Source organism: Mauremys reevesii, linkage group 15 (assembly GCF_016161935.1).
Source record: "Mauremys reevesii isolate NIE-2019 linkage group 15, ASM1616193v1, whole genome shotgun sequence".
Lineage (NCBI taxonomy): Eukaryota > Metazoa > Chordata > Testudines > Geoemydidae > Mauremys > Mauremys reevesii.
In genome coordinates this window covers 26,129,994-26,153,430 of record NC_052637.1, presented here as the reverse complement: position 1 = coordinate 26,153,430, position 23,437 = coordinate 26,129,994, and the positions used below count along the sequence as shown (strand labels likewise).

General features: G+C 41.5%; 1 protein-coding gene across 8 annotated transcripts in view; it reads left to right on the top strand.

Annotated features, from left to right (window-relative positions):
- TBCD (tubulin folding cofactor D) overlaps nucleotides 1-23,437 on the top strand; it is a 248,552-nt gene that overhangs the window by 112,065 nt on the left and 113,050 nt on the right. For all 8 annotated transcript variants that reach the window (XM_039501345.1, XM_039501338.1, XM_039501339.1 and 5 more), the window contains exons 16-17: nucleotides 6,984-7,041; nucleotides 17,828-17,857. In XM_039501345.1, coding sequence (XP_039357279.1) covers nucleotides 6,984-7,041; nucleotides 17,828-17,857 — 88 coding nt within the window. The remainder of the gene's footprint in view (nucleotides 1-6,983; nucleotides 7,042-17,827; nucleotides 17,858-23,437) is intronic.

Sequence of the window (23,437 nt, the reverse complement as noted above, 5' to 3'; positions counted from 1 at the left end):
CTGAACTGTACAAAATCATGATGCATTGTGCATAATGATTCCTCTTTTGTTTTGTCAGCTAGTGCCATTGTAAATACTCTTCTTGGAGTGCTTGCTCACGTCCATTCCATATTATGTGCGTGTGCTTATCACATGCACCAGTGCCAGAAGTTTTTCCCTCAGTGGTATATGTAGGGGACTGGCTCTGGTGCCCTTGGAGTAGTGCACACATACTGCAGTGTAAGGGTGCTGCTGGCTCCCCCACCCTCAGTTCCTTCTTCCCACCAGTGATGGTGCTGGAATGTCTGCTGCTTCAGCTAGCATAGCGTTTTGTTCAGTGTTTCTTCCAAATGTTTCCTGTAAAATAATTGTAAAATAGTTGACAGTTAATAGTTCCCTTAATGTGAGTTCTAGTTTAGTTGGACCTGGATGGGGCATGCCCCGGTCCCCAGGCTTTAAGCCCTGCAATCGTTGTAAGCGGCCTGTGCCCATCAGCGACCTGCATGCTAGTTGTTTGAGGTGTCTAGGCGAAGGACACATAAGCGACAAGTGTCGCATCTGTAAATCCTTCAAACCCCAAACGAAAAAGGAGACACACATCCATTTCAGGGCACTCCTAATGAAGTTTGTGCTGACCCTGTCACCGGAGCAGAGATCCGACTCAGCCCTGAGTACCGCAGCGTTGGTGTGGAGCGCCCTGCCGGCACCATCTTCATGCTGGCACTGATCCCCCTCCCCGTCTCTAACCGAGAAGCTGAAGAGACCCATGAGGGGATGATCCCCCACTTCCCATAAGGGAGAGGACAGGGCTAGAGGAGAGCCAAGACCTGTGCCAGGCAGCTCGACGCCTCCATCAAGGAGTCGGACCCCAGCTCAAGTTGAGCGGTCCAGCCCATCCTGTAGAATGCCTGCCACCCCGGACAGTAACGAGGGCCTCCATCATTTAGGTGTCCCATCGACATCAGAGGCCCTGCAGGCAGTGCAGGAGATCCTGACGCTATCGGTGCTGCCCACGCTGGTGGTACCCCGGACCAAGGGCAAATCTGCCTGATCTGTTTGAGCGAAAAATGTATTTGTCTTCTAGCTTTTGATTGAGAGTGGCCAACCACCATGCTCTCTTCGGCCGCTACGATTACAACATGTGGCAGGCCATGGCCAAGTTTGAGGTTTCACTTCCTGAAGGTCCCAGGAAGGAATTCTGGGCGATCCTCAAGGAGGGCACTGTTGCGGCCAGGGTGGTCCTCCAGACAGCTTCAGACACAGTGGATTCCGCGGCTCGCACCATGGCCTCGGCCATCTCCATGCGGCGGGCATCCTGGCTGCTCCTCGCTGGCCTGTCGACAGAGGCTCAGCAGTCGATGCAGGACCTTCCCTTCAATGACTAGGCCCTGTTTGCAGAACAGATGGACAGTAAGATGCATGGGCTCAAGGACTCCTGCATTACCCTGAAAATTCTAGGACTGTACATTCCTGGTCCAGCCTGTAAGTGGTTCAAACCGCAGCTAGCTCAGGGCCAAGGGAGCCAACCCCATCAGGAGCTGCACCCCAAAAAGAGCAGGGGCTACAAACGCCGCCTGAGCCACCTACCTCCGTCCAATCGGGCTCGACCCGCAATAAGCAGGGGAGCAAGTGGGCGTTTTGAGGGTGCGCTTGAGGGCAACCTACCAGACTATACCCCAGATCTATCTTTCCTGCCTTTCTCCAACTGCCTTTCTTTTTTCTCCCGGCATGGACCACCATAACTTCAGACCACTGGGTCCTCAGTACAGTGGCGCAGGGTTATACCCTCCAGTTTGTCTACCCCCCCTACCCCACGTCCACGTCCCTCTTCAGGGACCCCTCTCACGAGAGTCTCCTCGCACAGGAGGTAGAAGAGTTGCTGCAGCTGGGTGTGGTGGAAGAGGTTCCTTATGAGTACAGGAACAAGGGGTTCTATTTCTGGTATTTCTTAATCCCAAAGGCTAAGAGCAGTCTATGGCCTATCCTGGACCTACGAGACCTCAACAAATATCTAAAGAAGTTAAAGTTCTGCATGGTCTCCCTGGCCTCCATCATCCCCTCCCTGGATCTGGGACACTGGTATGCCGCTCTTGGCTTGAAGGACATGTGCTTTCATATAGTGATCTTCCAAGGACACAGGTGGGATAGGACCACCACCAGTTTGCAGTCCTCCCTTTTGGCCTAGTGACATCACTGGGGGTGTTTACCAAGTGCATGTCGGTAATACCCCGATGCCTGAGGTAAGCTGCTATCCAGATCTACTCATATATCGACAGCTGTCTGGTCAAAGGTTGATCCAGGTCGCAAGTCCAAAGGGATGTCATAGTGTTGCAGGCCACGTGCTGATAGTTTGGCCTGCTAGTAAACGACAAAAAGTGGACGTTAGTTCCTGTGCAGAGGCTAGAGTTCATCAGAGCGGTGCTCGAGTCCACCTGCACCAGAGCAGTTTGTGCCACAGGAAAGGTTCCAAGCATTGGTGGACCTCATTGCGGGAGTCTCCGCGTTCCCCCTGACCACGGCCAGGGTTTGTCTGCGCCTGCTGGGACACATGGCAGCATGTACATGTATTGTCTGCCATGACAGGTTCCGGATGTGGTCCTTACAGCACTGGCTGGTGATTGTCTATTCCCAGTCCAGAGATCACATGCATCCGACGAAGTGGGTATTCACCCACAAAAGCTCATGCTACAATATGTCTGTTAGTCTATAAGGTGCCACAGGACTCTTTGCCGCTGGAAAAGGTTGTTACCATCCCACCAACGATACTTACCTCACTGCAGTGGTGGACTAACCCCAGGGCAATCCTGAAAGGAGTTCCATTTGACAGCCCTTGTCACGCCATCGAGCTGATATTGGATGCTTTGGACCTAGGCTGGGGAGCGCATCTCGGCGACCTCCAGACCCAGGGCAAGTGGTCCCCAGAGGAGATGCCGTTGCACATAGATGTCAAAGAGCTCAGAGTGGTATATTTGGCCTGCAGGGTCTTTCTACCGCACCTGGAGAGCAAGGTGGTGAGAATGTTGACAGACAGTACGGCCTTGATGTTCTACATCGACAGGCAAGGAGGAGCACACTCATTGGCTCTCTGTCAAGAGGCTCTCCAAATGTGGGATTTCTGCACCGAGCATGGACTTCCAGTAGGAACACACTAGCAGATCCTTTTTCTCTCACCACAGATGGTCACTCCATCCGGAGGTAGCCTGAATGCTCTTCCAGAGGCGGGGAACTCCCCAAGTGGACCTGTTTGCCACTAGACAAAACACCCAAGGAGGAAGATGCTATTGCTTCTGTTCCCTGCAGGGCCTTGGCAAGGCTCCCTCTCTGATGCCTTCCTCCTGTCATGGTCGGGGGGCCTGATACACGTGTTCCCGCTTGTCAGCAGAGTCCTGTCAAAGATCAAGAGAGAGAAGGCTCAAGTCATCAGGCTCGCCCTGGCATGGCCGCGCCAACATTGGCTTGGCATGCTGATGTACCTGATGGTGACCGCTCCCTGGCCCCTTCCCGACTGACCGGATCTGCTCTCGCAGGATCACGGGTGTCTCTTACACACCAGCCTCACCTCCCTCCACCTCATGACGTGGGTGCTGCGTGGTTGAACCCGAAAGAGCGTGCTTGCTCTAACGAGGTCCAGCAAATCTTCTTGGAGAGCAGGAAACCTTCCACTAGAGCAACCTACCAGGCCAAGTGGACGAGGTTCTCCCACTGGGCGTCTAAGCATAACATTTCCCACAACACGCTCCTCCTTACAATCGATCTTAGATTATCTGCTCCTTCTTAAGAACCAGGGGCTGGCCCAGTCTTCCAACAGGGTGCATCTTGCAGCTATCTCCGCTTTCTACCCACCGATTCAAGGTCAGACGGTGTTCTCACACGACATGTCGGTCTGCTTCCTGAGAGGCCTCGGGAGACTCTTCCCACCAGCCTGAGCCCCTGTCCCACAGTGAGAACTTGGTTCTTTCTAGGCTCATGGACCTATGGGCTTCTGCTCCCTCTCCCACCTGTCATGGAAGGTCGCTTTCCTTGTGTCCATAACATCCATGAGAGGAGTGTCTAAGCTTAAAACCCTGACATTGGAGCCTCCATATATGGTGTTCTACAAGGACAAAGTTCAACTTTGACCCCATCTGGCCTTTCTGCTGAAGTTGGTGTCTTCCTCCATGTTAATCAGGACATCTTCCTCCTTGGGTGTTTTGTCCCAAGCCACACACCACTAGTGAGGAAAGGAAGCTACGCGCCCTGGACATCAGACAGGCTCTGGAGTTTTACCTAGAGCGTGCCAAGTCCTTCCACAGGTCGACCCAGCTCTTCATCGTGACAGCGGACAGGATGAAGGGCCTTCTGGTGTCCTCGCAGAGGATTTCCAGCTGGATCACCTTCTGCGTCCAGACCTATTACGAGCTTGCACAGGTCCCACTGCTGCCGATTGTGAGGGCCAACTCGACCAGAGCTCAGGCGTCCTCTGTGGCCTTCTTGGCACATGTCCCTACCCAGGACATTTGCACAGCTATGACATGGTCTTCAGTTCTCACATTCATGGTGCACTACACCATCACTCAGCAGGCCAGAGATGATGCTGTGTTACGATCTATACATCAGTGAACTCCTACCCACCTCCAGGAGTATTGCTTGGGAGTTACCTAATATGGAATGGACATGAGCAAGCACTCGAAGAAGAAAAGATAGTTACCTTTTCCGTAATTGGTGTTCTTCGAGATGTGTTGCTCATGTCCATTCCATAACCCGCCATTCTTCCCCACTGTCGGAGTTTCTGGCAAGAAGGAACTAGGGTGGGGGGAGCTGGTGGTGCCCCTCATACCGCGCCATGCAGGTGCCACACCAGAGGGAGCCAGAGCCAGACCCCTACGGATACTGCTGAGGGAAATAGTTGCAGCACTAGTGCATGTGGCGAGCACACACACACACACACCTAATATGGAATGGACATGAGCAACACATCTCGAAGAACACCAGTTATGGAGGAGGTAACTGTCTTTTCAGATATTACAATTTTGCATTGCAATTAGTCTTTAGGGAGCATGATTTACTCATGCTTTTTGTAGCAAATTTTTATGTTGTCTTGTGTTTCTGTAACTCCTAAGCTTCAAGGTGTAGTGTATGTTATTGCAATGTCTTGTATGGTTGTCATTACTTCAGTTTGTTTTACATATATCTTACATTTGACTTGCTGTGTTGACCTGTGGGGTAGTTTGTAATGTATTACTTTTTAAATATTTGTTTAAAAAGGTGCTATGTTGATTCCAACCCCAGATAAGTTAGGTACTTGGGTGCAAGCCTAATGTCCTGCTAAGTTAAAAAACCGAAAACTTATCAGAGAATCAGGGTATAATTTTAAGTGTTTGCCATTGACAGCTTAATACATAGATTTACTTTTGTTTTAAATACAACACTTAGTACAAAAAGGAGTATATTCATAGACTATTCATCAAATATTTTGATACAATGTGACTTTATTCATTTGCATTGAGTGGGAGATCTGTTGCATATTAGGGGAGTAAGTGAACATGCACACGGATAATGTATCAAAAGTTGTATTTTTGTCAATTGTAGTTTAGTTTTCAGTGTTTTGATATTACTAAATGGTATACTAGTAAGTGTATTGGACCATACTTTGTTTAAAAAAGTCATCTTAGTGACTTGAGACATTGGAACATTGTCTTCTATCAAATCATTACTGAAAGATGGAGATTAATCACCAATTGCTGAGCTCTATAATCTAAAACATAGCATACTAGAGCAGAGAGTAATTAGTTTATGTTCCAGACTTGTAATCTTGCCTATCACCATGTCTCAGTAGAGATTCTACATTGAGAATAGTATCTGATTCTTTGTTCTAGAATTGATTATGAGATGCTATTGAACTGACACCAATGACAAGCAGAGCTTTGATTTTAATTGAATTTAAAAGTTAGTCTTTTTAAAATGTCTTGAAATCCTAATTTAGTTTTATTTTCATGTATGATTAAAATATTTTCAGCATAAATATATTTAAAGATGTGTTCATATAATGTGAAGGTTATACATTAAAATACTGAAAAGTTTGGTATTGAAAAAGCAATGGGATAATATTAACAATGTTACAGTTCTTGTTGGTTGCTGGTCCATCAACCTTAAGCTACCCAGTGGATTCAAATAGACGGTATCTACTGTGGATGAGCATTAATCAGAATTGCCAGTGCAGGCCAGTTTCTGGCTTTTTCAATTTGTGTTCCCCTTAATTCCTGCTGTCTGTTGGCCAGGGTGGGAAAATTATTTTTGAACTATGAAATATTATATCCTATGCTGCAGAGAATTAAACTATGCCTAATCATGTCTCTGGATTGTTTTTCCTCCTAACGAGCTGTCTTAAATAAAATTCACTTGTGCATTTGTTCTTATTCAGTGTATCAAAAGGGGTAAGGAAGTTCGCTCTTCAAAATATAGTCCTGTCCATGTGTAACTTCCATTCATCTGAGAATCTCAAGACACTGTTTGTTAATGAAGCCTCATGAAACTCCAGAGATTACATGCTGCCACGTGTCTAAAGCGTGTCTTTAATGCTCTAGTCTTCTGGCTGTCGGTATGCAGATAGAAACAACTCTGTACTGCCAATTGACTAGATATGCTGTTGCCTTTAAGGTTTTCTACTTATCAGATATTCTTTTATGAATGTCTCTATTCTACAAATAATAACAAAAGTTTGCAAGACCTGTTCAATAATGTGTCCATATTGTGGATTGTGTCAATACTCTCTTTTGCCAACTCTCTATAAAGTAATGTGAACTGTGCTTTAACTGGGCTTGCTGCTTGCACATTTCCTTAATTTCCAAAAATGTGGGAAACAATTCTATGAATACATAAACTATAACTCTGATTTGCATTAAGAAATTGTAACTTCTTTCCAGGGAATACTGAGTATTCAAATGGAAGGTTAAATGTTGGCATGCTGTTCGTAAATTGTTAATTTTTATATTTTATTACTTATATGCTGTATTTTTCTTTTCCAGTGCATTAGTAATAGCTGCAGTGTTTGACCGTGATATTAACTGCAGAAGAGCTGCCTCTGTAAGTTATTGGTTTTGTTTATGCCTTTCTTTTTTAAAAATTCCTTTATAGTTTGCTTGCAATACAAGCTAATTATGTAGAGCTAGAGTATTTGAACACAATGTTGTATGTCATGAACAGTAAGTACTTTGTTAAACCCCTAAAGAATATGGTCTGAGTGCATATTAAAAACACGGCTTTACATTTCATATAATGGGTCCACAGTTAAAATCTGAGCTATTGTTACCACATTTCCATAGTGCAATATATGTTATGTCTCAGAAAGAGCTATTTAGTAATATACTGTGACTATGTAATATACATAAGGGTTACTGCTAATATATAAAACTCTACTGAATCTTAACTATGCTATGTGGCATCTAGTGTGACGTTCTGTTCTCATTGTGTGTCCATTGTCATTTTCCAACTGCAGTAAATAATTTTAAAAAAATCATTTATGTAGAAGGAAAGAGGTTGACTTGTAAAGATGAAGCTCTTTCTGTAGAGCTAGAACATTTAAGTTAGTCACCTATGTAAGTATCTAGGCTAGGATAAGAAGGAAGGGCCAGAAACACCAAAGTGTGCCCTATAGAAACTCTGTGCAGGCAGGGGCGGCTCTAGGTATTTTGCCACCCCAAGCATGGCAGGAAGGCTGCCTTCGGCGGCTTACCTGCGGGAGGTCCCCGGTCCCGCGGATTCAGCGGCATGCCTGCGGGAGTTCGCCGAAGCCGCGGGACCAGCAAACCTCCCGCAGGCATGCCGCCGAAGGCAACCTGGCTGCCACTCTCGCAACGACCGGCAGAGCGCCCCCAGTGGCTTGCTGCCCCAGGCACTCGCTTGGCGTGCTGGTGTCTGGAGCCGCCCCTGTGTGCAGGACACTGGTGGTGGCAAAAAGATAGGAAGAAAGCTTGACTATCGAGGAGGAGGAAGTGTATGGATGGGAAGTTGTTATATTCAAATGGGGTGGGGGGGAAGGGGAGGAGAGGAGAGGCTTGTTATGCCTGGGGTTGTAATTCCGTATGATGTAATGTATATGTAACTTGATTAGATTGGAGTTTTTACTTATAAAGATCGTAGCCCTGAGGAAGGAGTCTCAATCTTACAACAACTAGAACAAACAATATTTCATGGAAAAGTTAAAAACCTATAACATATTTAATGAATAGTTCATATAAATAACACAAAAGACATAAAAATATCCATCAACAAACCCATGTGTCCCTATCACATGAACCATCTTTCCAATGCCTCAAAAGAACAGTGGGCTCTGAAGCGTACCCAGAAAGTTAAGAAATCTAGTCTCTTAATGGGGCTAATGTATTCCAAAGCCAAGAAAGATTCCTCACAGAAAATGCCCTGGTAACATCTCTGTTTCTTACAGTCCCCCTCTATTTAAAAGCTCAAGCTGCTAACTGAAGCTGCTGCATTGCCACTTGAAGAGGGAATCAATTGTCTGTGTGACCAGATTTCCAAACCATTTGTGGCTTTATAGGTTAAAACCAAAATCTTGCACTTCACCTAAAAGTTAATAGGAACAAGAGCAGAGCACAGAGTACTGGTATAATGTGATCCCTGCGTAATGTGTGTCTCAACAAATGGGTGGCAGCTACGCTCGCTGCCCTAGTTTCGGCTTCTGTATAGTCAGAACATGTTGCCCCATATAGAGTGCATTGTACTAGACTAATAATCACAAATTATTGCAGTAAGGTCTGTGTATGAAACTAAAGACATATTCCAGGCATAGATGAAGAAAAAGCACTGAGAATGAAATTGTCTAGAAACTAATTACTAATTACCAGTAGTTAAATTTCATTTTTCAAACTGAGAAATATAGGGGGAAAAAACCTAGTAGTATAAATGGTGAAAAATGAATTACATTTTAAAAATGTTGTTTTAATAATCCAAATAATTAGTTGTAACATGTATAAAAACATGATTTTCAACCTGACTGCCCTTTTGAGTGCACTGCTAAAAAGAATTGTGTATGAATGCTCCATACACATTCTTTATTCATTGATGCCACTAATTAACTAATTTCAAGAGCAAAGTGATTCTCAGCATTCTTTTCTGAAAGAACATTTTGTACTGACTGATTGATTGTAGATTGATTCCCAGTGCCATTTCTACATCTGAACCGATCAACATAAGCCTTGGGTAAAGTGAAGCTGTTTAAATAATTTTTTTCCAGGGTATGTACCCTGTCCTTGCAGATGATTTGCTTGGTACTCTAATGGTATTTTATTTTGGCTCTAAGTTTTATGATTCTTTGTCTAAATAGTAAAACTGATAGTTCTACTATGAATTAAGGTGCCCAAATTAATACTGATTAGAACAATACTTACTAATTAGGCTCAGTGTGGATTGCCTTTCTGTATTTCAAATGCATACAAATTAAAATACGATTTGGTTGTTTTTGCTATTTCTGTCCGTGTATACCTAGCAGACAGTTTGAAAACATGATTTTAACGTGGTTCATCACTAGAAAGTTAGTGTGTTATATAAGGCTTTGGCACATTTTTATTGTGTGCTGTTTATCTCCTTCCTTGGGTTAGGTGTGGTTTTTGTAGGTGGGTATGGAAAGGAGTGCTACTGTCTATTGGTGGTAAAGTGTACCTTCTGTGCTGTGCTTTGGCTAGTTTCTGGATGGAAGATTACACTATTTGAAGAAATCAAAGGCTTAGGTAATTTAATCATACTGATCCTTCCCAGTTCAGATTGTGCTGTAATCATAGCTGCAGGGTAACGTTGCATACGGTATGTCTGTTAAGTCCCACCCAAACTGCACTCCTCATTGCACCAAAGAATTGCTTCTCATAGAGAACTGAAACTATTTTTAAGAGGAAGTCTATAGATAATAGTCACCCAGTGTGGTAAATGTCTTTATGAATATGCTCTAGTTGATATCAAGTAGATTCTTGAAACTCTTGCATTTTTAAGCTTTTACAAAAAACAAACCAACAACAAAACAAATATATAAATATAATTTGAATTTCTTTAATAAACTGAGGGCAGAACTACAACTGCAACAGATTTGTTTAGTATCTAAATTTAGTGGGTTTAAAAAAGTATACAAATATATCATTTTGAAAACGTGTATATAAGGTGGTGGGTTTGATTTGTATGTTACTAATGTCAATTCAAATTGGAAATCCTGTAAAGAATAGGAGTACTTGTGGCACCTTAAAGACTAACATGATGAAGCATATTTCTCTCTCAAAACAAATTAAACTGTGTGCTCTGTAAATGTATTTCAATTTAAAAAATAGTATCTACAGAAAGTCATTCAGAATATTGTGTTGCGTTTATAGTGTGCTGAATTAAGAATTTTTTTAAAAAGTATGACCAATTCATAGCTTGTATATTTCCACTTCTGTTATTTTCTTGCCAATTTTAACTTGGTGTAATTAAAAAGCCATTTCTTTTGCTTAACTTGGGGGCTTGATAATACCACCTGGCATAATATTTTTTAAGAAGCAGCAAAGAATCCTGTGGCACCTTATAGACTAACAGACGTTTTGCAGCATGACCTTTCGTGGGTGAATACCCACTTCTTAGCTCTCCTCCTCCTCTTGTATCAGTGGTTGGTTTAAGGGAGGACTGGTATCACTGATTTCACTGTTTGGATCGCTCTATTGCATGAACTAGAAACGTATAGTTATTATAGCTTTTTAGTATATCTATAATTAGGCGTTTCTGTTAGCATTTTCTGCTTTGAATTTGGAAGCAGGGCTGAGAAATATTTTCTTGAGACACAAGGTGGGTGAGGTAATCTCTTTTATTGGACTAACTTCTGTTTGTGAGAGAGGTGTTGGTGTATGTTAAAAAGTGAGGTCAACCCAGCTACATTACTCAGGGGTGTGAAAAATCCACACCTCTGAGCGATGTAGTTAAACTGGCATAACCCCCAGCATAGACAGTGCTAGATTGAAGAAAGAATGCTTCAGTTAGAGTAGTTTTTGCCTCTTGGGAAGGCGTATTACCTACGCCTTATGGAAGAATCCCTCCTGTTGGCGTAGGAAGTGTCTATGCTGAAGCACTACTGTGGTTCAGCTCCCTTTCACCCACTAGATATCTGTAAATTCAGTTTCTTATATGAAGGATTTCATCCCTGATGTCAGTGACTTCAAGTCTGTTTATAAGATAATTTAGAATTCTAGTGACTTGCAACAAATTATATTTTATAATGATAGTTGCTTTGTGTTTGTCTTAAATTGCTTACACAGAGCTTAAGCAATCCTTCCAATCAGTGGCTGTGGAGCACTATTTAAAGTTGGGGACTATGGAAGGAGGTGTCAGTTCCAGACCCTAGGGGGGTCAGAGGTACTAGGATGGGGTTGAGTCTTTATGTGGTTGAGCAGGGGGGAGGAGGGAGAATTGAAGAACAAGCCTGCTTCAAACTCATCCTGCAGTGTCTCCTGTCCTGCAGAGCTGGCTCAGTTCTCTACTCTAGTCCCTTGAGTCTCACCGCAGTGTGCAGGCAGGCAACCTCCCAACCCCACCTCGTCCCCGCCACACACAGTGATTCTGGTGTCTCTGGATCCCTTGCCATGAGCTGGGCTGTGGTGGGCTTTAAGAAACAAAACAAAACAAAACAAAAAAACCTGTGGTTTGGGTGCCCCCCTATACCCAGCTCAGTGGCCTGTTCTTCCAATTTTTTTTCTAATACCTTCATGTCCATTCTTTGGAAGCACTTCACAATTTAGATTTATGAAGATACCTCTGTTTTTTATTTGAAGGGTACCAAAGCCCTTAATTCATCCCCTTTTGTCTCCCTTGAGATCAACACATTAGATCAAATTGTGTTCAAGAAGATTATGTGTAGAATGGTTGGCTGACTGCGTTTCCCACTGTTATTTCTTAGTGGAACCATTTCAAGGCCACGTTAAGGCTCATCATGCAGTTAGATGCATGCCAACAATCATTGCCAGCCTAAGGTCAGTACCCATCCTGGAGATTTGGAGAGTGGTCACATGGAGCAGTTAATTGTTGCTTAGAATCACTGTTGCATAAGGAATTCAATTTTTGTCTTAAATTGCTCTTCCCTACCCCTCACCTTAGGAGGAGGATGCAACAGGAGCTGCTTTGAACTTAAAGAGAAGGAAGCCATATGGAGTCTGCTGCCTTCTAGGTCGACCTAAAGATTCCCCACTGGATATTAGATATTTAGAGCTTTAAAGCTTCTGTGGGGTTGATAGCAGTTTGATTTATTTTTTCCATTATAGGGGGATAAGAAAGCTGGAGGAGAAGAGATGGTAAAGATTCCCATTCCCAATAACTAACTTGGGAATGAAAGAGTAGGTGAAAAAGCAAATGATAGGAATTTAAAAGGAAACAATAATTAGGTAGGGAGACAGGGATAGTTTTAAAACCATGAGGAATTGGATGACGTGTGTCCATTACTTTCATTACTTTCCTTATGTGTATCTACGTGTACCCATACTATGTATGTTTTTCTCTCTTTAAGCCCTAGTCATGCATGCTGATAGACATGTGTGGATCGTTGCTATAAGAATGCCGCTGAGCAGTGGGAAGGTGTGATTGAGTTAGAACATAAAAAAGCATCTAAAAGAATCTGATTTTTTTGACTATCTTAATTTTAATATTGGTAAAAACAAATGAAAAAGTATTTCCCAAGGGAGATGATTTATACCAAGTTTTAATTTTTAAGTCCAAATTTTGTAGAACTCCAGAAATTGGGCTATCTAGTGGAAGTGCTGACACAATTTAACCATAATGATGTGAAAAATAAAGCTCATTTTAGAGGTACATGCAGTAATGTTGGTAGTAGCCAGGTGGTTTCTGAATATGAAGTTGAAATAAACTTCTGGAGACTATCGTTGTTTAACATGGCTTTTTTTCTTTTGGCTTTTTTGTTTGAATTCTCTTGACAGTATTTTCTCATTAAAATGAGTCACATTTCCCCAAGACTTAACAAAAGATAGCAGGTACGAAAGTATTCATTGGCTTTTTTGGATACTTACCAACAGTTCAAGCTAAGACAGGTTCAACTTGACACATATACAAAAATAATAAAAAATAAAAATTAATCCTAAATAACCACTCCCCGCAAATGAAATGGGCTGTCATAGTTTTAACCAAATTTAGCTTACGGTTATGGATAGTTTCAAAGAGCTGTTGAATTGTGTGTGGCAAATAAAGCAAATGTTTAGATATTTTACAAATTGTAATCTTTATAGAGTCTAATGCTTGTACAATATACTGAAACATACATTTTTTCAAAGGCTGTTGGGCTGAAATGTTACATTGTTTCATTGGACAATAAAACAAACTCTTAATGATAACATCTAGACTAAGAAATATGAAAAGAATACTTTTTGAAGTCAGCAGGAATTGTGCATGTTTACCTGAAGGCAGAACTGGCCCTTAGTAAGTCATTTATGAAGTTTAGTAGTCTCTTACTAAATTATCTTTTGTTGAGGGCATTTCTTTTCAGTTTACCTAATTAATATATTTAATGAAACCAATTTATTCATTATAGAAGGCATATTTTACTTTGTTAGATGAATGATGTTTCTACCATGTTTACTTTAGTGAATTCTGTTTAGATTTTCATCCGTATGTTGTTTTTAAACTGATATAGAAAATGCAAAAGTAAAACAATAGCAGAATGTAAAAACGTACAGTACATTAAGGATGGTTATTCTGTAAAGGCTTCACTTATAATAGCTATCTGGCTAACGTGTTATATTCAGTGTAAAATTCCTCTTTCCATTAATGACTAGTTTATGGTTATATTACAATATATTACACTGAATGGAGACTTATCCAGACAGTTAGAATGCTGGTTGGCTGTTAATTGCAGATATTTTATACATAAAACAAAAAAACTTCAGCCAGTCTGAAATCAGTACTATAGAGCTTAAAAATACAGATGCCCAAACTCTGCTATTACTGAATTTGGTCCTGTATATTTATGGATAATCTGGCCATTTACTTGATTAAAACACTTCCTAAGCTAATCATAATGCAGCTGGTCAGTGATTGAATTGCTGAGTCACTTAGGGGTGCAGGCATTAAGGGTGAGAGCCATATTCCTGTTTCAGACCCTTTATGCCAAGGAAAAGTGCCTGAGCAGTGTGTAAAGGAGCCCTATAAAAGCTCTGTATCTGACCAGGAAGAATTACCCTGATTTAGGCACTGAGAGAGGCTGCTGTCGGTTGTCTTCTGAGGACATCCTTGCAGGTCATGGCTTAGGGGTATGCTGGAGGATGGGGATGTAAAATAGTAAACGGTTTACAGGTTAACCGGTAAGCATTAGTCTTGCCAGTTAATCACCCTAACCATTAACCCCAGCTGCACCGGCTGGCAGCCAGCCGGTTAGAGCGATACCAGCCCTGGGCTGGCTGGAGTGGCCCTGGCCCCAGTAGTTAAATGGTTAAATGATATAATTTTAATCATTTAAACATTTATCTTTTTAAAACAATATTTACATCCCTACTGGAGGAGAGGTTGAGGGTGGAAGAAGCTTGTCAATATTAGGGCTACAACATGCAGTTGTGCGAAGATGTCAGGCAGCACTATAGCCCATGTTCCTGCCCTGGAAAGTCGCCATAACCTAGACGTCAAGTATCAGAGGGGTAGCCGTGTTAGTCTGGATCTGTAAAAGCAACAAAGAATCCTGTGGCACCTTATAGACTAACAGACGTTTTGCAGCATGAGCTTTCGTGGGTGAATACCCACTTCTTCGGATGCAAGACGTGCTCTCAGGGCTTTATAAGAAGTTACACCGGGGGCCTCGTCAGTACACTTAAATTGCTACCTCATCCCTGTGCTATGAGTTCTCACCCGTTGTGTGGCTTATATTGATTCCTTGGAACCATAGGTTACTCCAAAGGGAATTCTGCACCACTGCGCAATGCAGAATTTGCGCAGAATTAATGTTCTGTGCAGAATTTCATTTTTTCCTGCAGAACTGGTGCTGAGGAACTGCTGGCCCAAGTAGGGGCTGTTGGACCCGGCAGAGCCTGGCTTCCCAGTGAGCAAATAGAGGACACTGGTCGGGGGGAGAGATGGGGAGCTGGAGGTTCCCTGCATGCCCTGAAAGAAGGAGCCGATGTATGGGCTGTGGCCCCACAATGAGCGAAGCGTCCGACGCAGCGGGGATGGAATCCCTGCTCAGCATCAGCTCTGCACAGCCCAACACTGAAATAACCACAGGAAACTCCATACAAGCCTAGTTTGACCAGCATCAGGCTATTTCTACCTCTGGATCTCTGAGGGGAGGGTTTGCAGGTGGCTAGCCTGTGGCTGGGCTCTGGAGGGGCGTGTGGGGGTCTTGGCTGGGGGGAGCCTGCAACTGGGTTCGGGGGGAGGTATGGGTGTCTGGGCTGAGGGGCTCTGTGCAGCTGCCTCCAGCACCCCCTCCAACATCCCCAGTACCCCTTCCTGCACCCCCTGAATACCCTATGCCAATACACACAGACCCCTCCAGGACCCCCCCCAACTGCACCCTCCTCCAGCTCCTACTCCCCACACCCTCCCGGCAGTGTCCTGTGTTTGGGAACCTCTGGGTAACCCTACGGGGGCAGAATGAAAAAATGAGAATTGACTAAAAGACCAGAGGGGCAGAATTTCCCCCCAAGATGTGCCCAGCTGGCACGTGTGACACATCCAGACTGAGGCACCCAACAAAAGCATAACAAACAGAAATTGCGTTGTCGTGGGGGGTTCCTTTAACTTTCTACTCCTGGGGGAATCTTTTTTGTTCTAGACATACTTGCTAAAAGATATTTTGAAATAAATTACCAAAATAATTGAAACTGGCATGATATATTGCATTATTTTCACAAATTATATATGCAGATTTTTGAAGAATTTTAAAATATTGAGTGCAAAATTTTTAATTTTTTGACAAAAAATTCCCGCAGGACTAACAGGTTCAAATCCAAGCAAGCTAACTCAAACTTTCATTTTTCCAGAGTTGAGTATTTGCTCTGTTTCTTTTGGAAGGAACCTTACAAACAGGTGCGCTCTGTCTCTGGCAATCCAAAGATCCCATGGTATTTTTTTTTATAAGAATAGGATTTTTGCCCATGTTCTTGGCCAAAATTCCCCATTGTGTTTGACATCAGTTGTCAGCTGGCTGCTGCTGTCTCTTCCCAGAAATTAATTGTAAACGTAGTGTTATTACATAAATGAGTGAGAAGTTATTAGTATCCAGATAATAGCGATACTTAATTTTTGTCGAACAATTTAGAAAACCTTTACCAGTATTTGTACTTCTTACTTTTGAAACAAAATTGCCCCTTTAAAAAAAAAAGAAATTTAAAAAATGTTATGTAGTATATATCAGGGACAGTGCTACTCCAGACTAGCGGGTAGGCGGTGTGGGGAAAGATACTGGAAAAAGTAAATACTATGTGGGGAACTATATACTGCATTGATGCAGATATATATGTAGTGCTCTAATTATATGTATTCTATTTTCTTTATGATCTGTTTATTGCCAGGCATAAGAAGTGTACATCAATTAAGATGCCTTCAAGTTTTACAAGCTCAGAGACTGATATTTTAACATGCTTTCACACTTGAATGTTTCGAATAACAGTGTTCAGTACTCAAGAATAAACAGCTAAAGCAGTAGGATCCCAATCATGCTGCTCTCAACAGCCTCCAAGTATTGTATTTAACTGAGCTTTGCAGAATTAGATTTTTATTTTTTATAATTTTGATGGATAATATTGGTTTATTTTTAAGCATTTTTTTCTATTTATATCTAGTTAAATTTTCACAGTTGTGAAAAATTATGGGGTGTGTGTCAGGCAATGAGGGGGTCAGACAATTATTTAATGACAGTTGATGTTGTGATTAAAAGAATTAAACCTTTATAACTGTTAAAACACAAATTGCCAACATCACATGTCAAAATATATGAAGTAAATATCCTTAAATCAAATTCTAAGTTCTCAAGCATCATTTTTCTTTCTTTGTTTATCTGTAAAATTCGATTATTATGGATGGAAATTTTTGTTGGTTTGTGTGTGTTCGGTGAAACTGACATTTACCAACATGTACTGATAAAACAAATCCTTCCAAGCCTATACATCACATAAACAAGGCATTATAACTGTGATATTATCTAAGGCTATGTCTACACTAGCACTTTTGTCAGTAAAACTGTTGTCAGTCAAGAGTGTGGAACCCCCCCCCCCCACCTCCCTGACCAATGTAAGTTTTACTGATAAAAACGTTGGTGCAGACAGTGCTATGCTGGTGGGAGAGCACCTCCCGCCAACATAGTTATGGCTGCTCATTGGGGGTGGTTTAATTATGCCGACGAGAGAGCTCTCTACCATCGGCATAAAGCTGTGCCCCACTGCAAGGTCTGTAGTCTAGACATAGCCTAAGATTCTTTAGGGAAGATACCTGAAACTTTCCTAAAGCAGCTAAACAAGACATAGCTGTCCTGATTCCTTTTGTCAAAGGGCACTGACTTTTGATTCTATTGTGATTCCTTGTCTTAGGAATCAAAGGCTATTCTTATGGGTGTGATTGTTTTAGTCAACTTGCTTTCTTAAATTGTTGTCATGCAACAGACAGATTTGAAAGAGCATTAGAACATAAAGCATCAGTGACCCCCTTCCCCCCTCCAAAAAAAAAAAAAACCCAACAAAAAACCAAAACCCCCAACCCTTCAGGGCCTATTCAACTAACAAAGCTGACTTTATTTTGAAAAGTAAAGCCATGGGTCATTTATATTGCCGTGTGTTTGTTTTGAATTCATCCTCTGGTGTTTATCAAAAAGCAAACTGACTCATTTTTGATGTTTGTTCTCTCTGTTCTTTAGGCTGCCTTCCAGGAGAATGTTGGAAGACAGGTATAGTAACTTTTCTGACTCTTCATTAAACAAACTTCTTATAGATACATTGTAACATGTAACTCCTAAAACCAAATGAGTAAAAGAACAACCAAATTTGGGGAACACTGTTTCAAAACAATCATGTAACACATTTTCATCATTTGAACCACAGGTTCTCGTTTACTTTTTCCCCCTTTAAACTTAATTGTGAGCTTTTAGGACATTAGTTCCTGAAGCCTTTTAGCAAGTTGCTTCTAAAAAGCAAAACCTTGATGTAAAGTCACACAATATGCCTTAACTTGCATTAAGATAAGTTAAGTGAACTACACAAGGCCTCACAGTAATTTGATTGCATAGCTAGGACTAGAACTCATGAGTCCTCACTTCTGGTCCTGTGCTTTGTCCAGTAGGTCATGCAGTTTCTCAAACTATAATCTGAATTTTCCAAGAAATTGGTTAGTTTTGAAGAAGTATGAGTTGCTCAAGTAGAAAAGTCTGCTTTATTTCCATGTCACTTGACAGGCAGATATTTCACGGCATAAAAGACTTAGAATAGTGGTTTTTCAACTTTTTCTCATTTGTGGACCCCTAAAAAAATGGGACAGACCCTGTTCGAAATCTTAGACATAGTCTGCGGACCCGCAGGGCTAAGTTCCCTCTAAGCTGAACAGCTGGGTGGCCGCCCAGCAGGCTATCAAGTGCCGTGCACTTCAGGTGTAGCACTTCAGGTGTCCCTCCCCCAACTGCCATGCTGCACCTGGGAGCCTCCTGCTTGCTGTGCAGAGTTGGGATGTGGAGGGGGACACTGATGTCAGGGTGTCCCCCTTGCCCCCTGCCCTTGTACCTGATCACCACAGAGCGGCGTGGGGTACACAACAGGGCTCAGGACAGAGGGAGCTTGCTGGCAGTTGCTGCTGTGTCTGAACATGCTGATCTACTTAAAAGGGCAGCGTTCTCTCTCTCTCTCTCTCACACACACTCACTCTGTTTTTCACACTCACCTCCCAACACATACTTGTATTATTGTTGTTGTTACTTCTTGATACTTCTTTCAAAGTGTGTTATTTTTTTGACTGGTCTATGCTTTTTATACTTTTTATTTTTCTCTTATGTTTAAATTTAATTCTTTGAGTAGTGAGTTCTAAAATGCCCCACCTGTCCTGGCTGGAGTAATTATCCCTATGGTAACTTCTTAAAAATATATATTGTATACAGGTTTTTGGTTTCTACTGGTGGTGCGCATCCGTACATTATCTCGATATAGTGCACATAACAAAATTCATTCCACACATGGATGGAAAAAATTATAGGAAACACTGCCCCAGGTTGAAAACTACTAACTAAAAACATCTTTATCTGTGTGCTGAATACACTAACTGCTAAGGATTCTGCCTGAGGTCTAGAAGAAAGAGAAAAAATTAGCCATGAAATTATTTCCCATTTACAGTGCTAAAATAGTGTAAATACATTAACAAAATTTTTGAGATTGCAAATCAGGTGTATGATGTATAAAAAACAAACAAGGGCTTTAAAGGTGATCTGAGAAGCTTCTTATCTGCAGGAGTCTGTGTTCAGGCCCTCATGATATTTTTTTTCTCCTCAAAGGGCTGACATCACTGACATATACATCAGAGCAGGGAGCTGGGTTCCATACAATAATATAGGTGTTAGTGATGTCATGTAGGTAAAGAAGCGCAGAAGCTTAAAAACCTGATTTTAAACTATTTTGTAGTGCCAATATACTCCTGGCACTCTGCATTCTCACCATATCACATTTCCAGTATCTTTTTAAAACGTTATCTGGGGTGTTCATTGGTATGGTATTTCCTCATTGCATGGTGTTATCTTGATTCTCATTTTACTAAGATTCTTTTATGCCACTTTGGCAGTGTAAAGAGGCCTTATAGTTTGTGTAAATGTGAAACTGTGCTGGGTATGTGTTGGCTGCTGTATTAAGGTCAAAACAACATGTAGCTAACGATGGTCTCATCTTGCCTTCATTGGATTTCATCAGAAGCAGGGATGAGGGGCAGGGGGAGGGGCAGGGGGCCATGGGCCATCGCTTTTAAAAGTGGGAGGGGGCAAACAGTGATGTGATAAAGTTTGCAGGCGATACAGAATTACTCAAAATAGTTAAATCCAAAGCTCACTGCAAAGAGTTACAAAAGGATCTTACAACTCTGTGTGACTAGGCAACAAAATGGTAGATGCAATTCAGTGTTGATAAATGCAAAGTAATGCACATTGGAAAACATAATCCCAACTCTACATAAAAAATGATAGGTTCTAAAATTACTGCTACCACACAAGAAAGAGATCTTGGAGTCATTGTGGATAGCTCTCTGAAAACATCTGCTGTGTGCAGTGGAATTAATAATAAAAAGGGTAATTTAAGAGCCGTTAGGAAAGGGATAGATAAGAGAGAAAATGTCATAACGCCACTACATAAATCCATATTATACATATTATACTGTGTGCACTTCTGGTCACACCATCTCAAAAAAGATATATTAGAATTGAAAAAAGTACAGAGAGGAGCAACAAAATAATTAGGGGTAAGGAGCAGCTTCCATATGAAGATTAAAAAGACTGGGACTGTGCAGCTAGAAAAGAGACAGTTAATGGGGATATGATAGAAGTCTGTAAAATTGTGAGTGGTGTGGAGAAATTGAATAAGGAAGTGTTATTTCTCCTTCACATAACACAAGAACCAGGAGTCATGCAACTAAATTAATAGGCAGCAGCGGGTTTAAAACACACATAAGAAAGTACTTCTTCACACAACTCATAGTCAACCTGTTGAACTCTTTGCCAAGGGATGTTGTGAAGGACAAAAGTATAACTAGGTTCAACAAAGAAATAGATAATTTCATGGAGGATAGGTTCATCAGTGACTATTAGCCAATATGGTCATGGCTGCAAACCCATCTGACACGGGCTACTGTTGGAAGACAGGATACTGGGCTAGATCAATTACTGATCTAACCTAGTATGACCATTCTTATGTTCTTATTCAAAAGACCTAGGGTGACCAGATAGCAAGTGTGAAAAATCAGGATGGGGTGAGGGGTAATAGGAGCCCATATAAAAAAAGCCCCAAATATCGGGACTGTCCCTATAAAATCGGGACATCTGGTCACCCTAAAAAGGCCCCTATTCTAAGGTCAGTTTTCAGTCTTAGGCTTTCTGCACTCTAGCTGCCCCAAATTCTCTGTCACGCCAGCTGGGTGTTCACTCCCCTAGTGATGGGAGGGAGGCAATAAGGAATGTGTCCGGAGCTGATGTATGTTTCAGGATGAAGTTAGGATAATTGTGGAGGAAAGCTTCAAGGGTGGGTATCTTTTGTGATGGTGGCCCAACTAGGGCTGAGGTAAAACAGGAGGACATCCCAATTTCCTTGATTCTCCAGAGTGTCTAGTCATTGCAGAGCAGTTCACACTGCCTCCACGTCATGTGGTACTGGATAAAGCAATAAAACACCTCCCTATGATTTGAGCTTATACCAGGTAGGGTGCAGCCCAAAGATGCTGCAGGTTTTAAGCCAGCCGTGCATATATATGAATGAGCCAGGTTTGTTTAAATGACTTCTCAAAAGTGTCCAGGAAATTCCAACAAACTTTGGATGACTGCTGCTTTAAAAAAAAAAAAAGAAAAATAAGTGTATGAACTGTCAACACCTGAAGCTAAGAAAATACATACTTGTCTTGGTGAGATGATAATTTTGATTATACATACATATTTTATAATGGAAGTGATTGTATAAATGGCTAAAATTATTTTTGCCTTATCCATAATATCAAGATTTCAGGATATTCTCGATCAGAACTAGATGTTTTCAATACATTATAACCGACTGAGGCTGAACAGATAGAACCACACATCCACGCAATTTGTTGTAGAATGGCCTGTAGGTTAAGTATTCATTTATGCTCTTCTTTTTCTGAAAATGTCAACTTTATTCCACCCTTTTACTAGGAAGGTCAAGAGAACTACACACAAGCTTACGCTATCTGACACTTTCGTGTTCCCAGTACTAAATTTACTAAAACTGTTTCAATTTCAATAAAGAGTTTATGCATCTTACATGTACGCCACATCCAGAAAGTAGGAGTTCCCATTGCAAATCTTAGCATTATTTCTTTGGTTTTTAAAGATGTGGGCAAATTAAATCAATATTTGGCCACACACTTTCATTCAATGAAAGATTTATAGGGTTGTTTATAGGTCAGTCAAAGAGGTTCAATCCCAAATGAATCTATAGGCAAAAAAGGTAATTGCCAGGCGTATGTTGATACATTCTGTCTGCATTTGAACTCATTACAGATTTAGCTAGTGCACAGACAGACAACAGATACTGCATATGATCTGGCATTTTCTGGAGGGATCTACAACGAAATAGTAACTTAGCATGGCACAGAACCTGACAGTGAAATGGAACAATATCTGTGATTCACCTTCTTCCTGTGGGAGGAGTAGTGAACCATTTCTTGCTGCCTAGGAGAATGGCTACTTCAAACCATCAGATACACCCATTATATCTCTTTATCTCTGTATAATATGATGCAACAGACTCCTTTCTTTAAGTAGGTGGAAAGTAAAGTACTTATTCTCCATCCAAAGCACTAATACTTTTAATAATTAGATGAGAAAAAAAAGTGTAGTTTTGTTGCTTTCTTGTTCCTGACTGCATCATCTCTGTAATGTGTCCTGTCCTGGAGGTAACAGAAGTATATGTGCGCATGCCACAGCAAATATGTTGCTGTTCACTGTTATGGTGGATTTAAAGATTCCATGTAGGTGAAAGATTTTTTTTCTTTAAAAAGTCCTAGAATATATTTAAGAATAAATCAAAGTAGAAGCACTGTTTTAAACAAAATTAATTTTAATATTGACGTGCACTTTTTAAAAATCCTTTGACAGAATGGACACTTTCTAGATTATTTTGCATTCCTGTATCCCCAGTGGAGAAGAATGCAAATACACTAATTGAATCTATTTCCCCATGTTAAGTTCTCCTCACACCTTCTATGGGTCATCTCGATTATCACTTCAAAGGTTTTTTTTCTCTTGCTGATGATAGCTCATCTCAATTGATTGGACTCTTACAGTTGGTATGGGTACTTCCACCTTTTCATGTTCTCTGTATGTATAAATATCTTCTGTCTGTGTGTTCCACTCTGTGCATCCGAAGAAGTGAGCTGTAGCCCACGAAAGCTTATGCTGAAATAAATTTGTTAGTCTCTAAGGTGCCACAAGTACTCCTGTTCTTTTTGCGGATACAGACTAACACGGCTGCTACTCTGAAACGAAATATTGCTAGTGTGGAACAAGTAATTGAAGGAAAAGCTCTTGTTTATAATGAAATTTGTTTTAAATGTAAATATCTACTCCATCTAATAATGCTCACTGCTTCTGTGACCACTTCATTACAATGGAAGGTGTAGTTAATTATCTTTCTGGAATTAGGCATGACTGTGATAAGCAGTCCTCTCAATTCCAATTGATGACACAGGAATGAGTGTGTTTAGTTCATTGTGGAGGCAATCAGTGCCTCTCAACATTGAGCCCATTGTTCCTAATTTCTAATACCACCTTTGA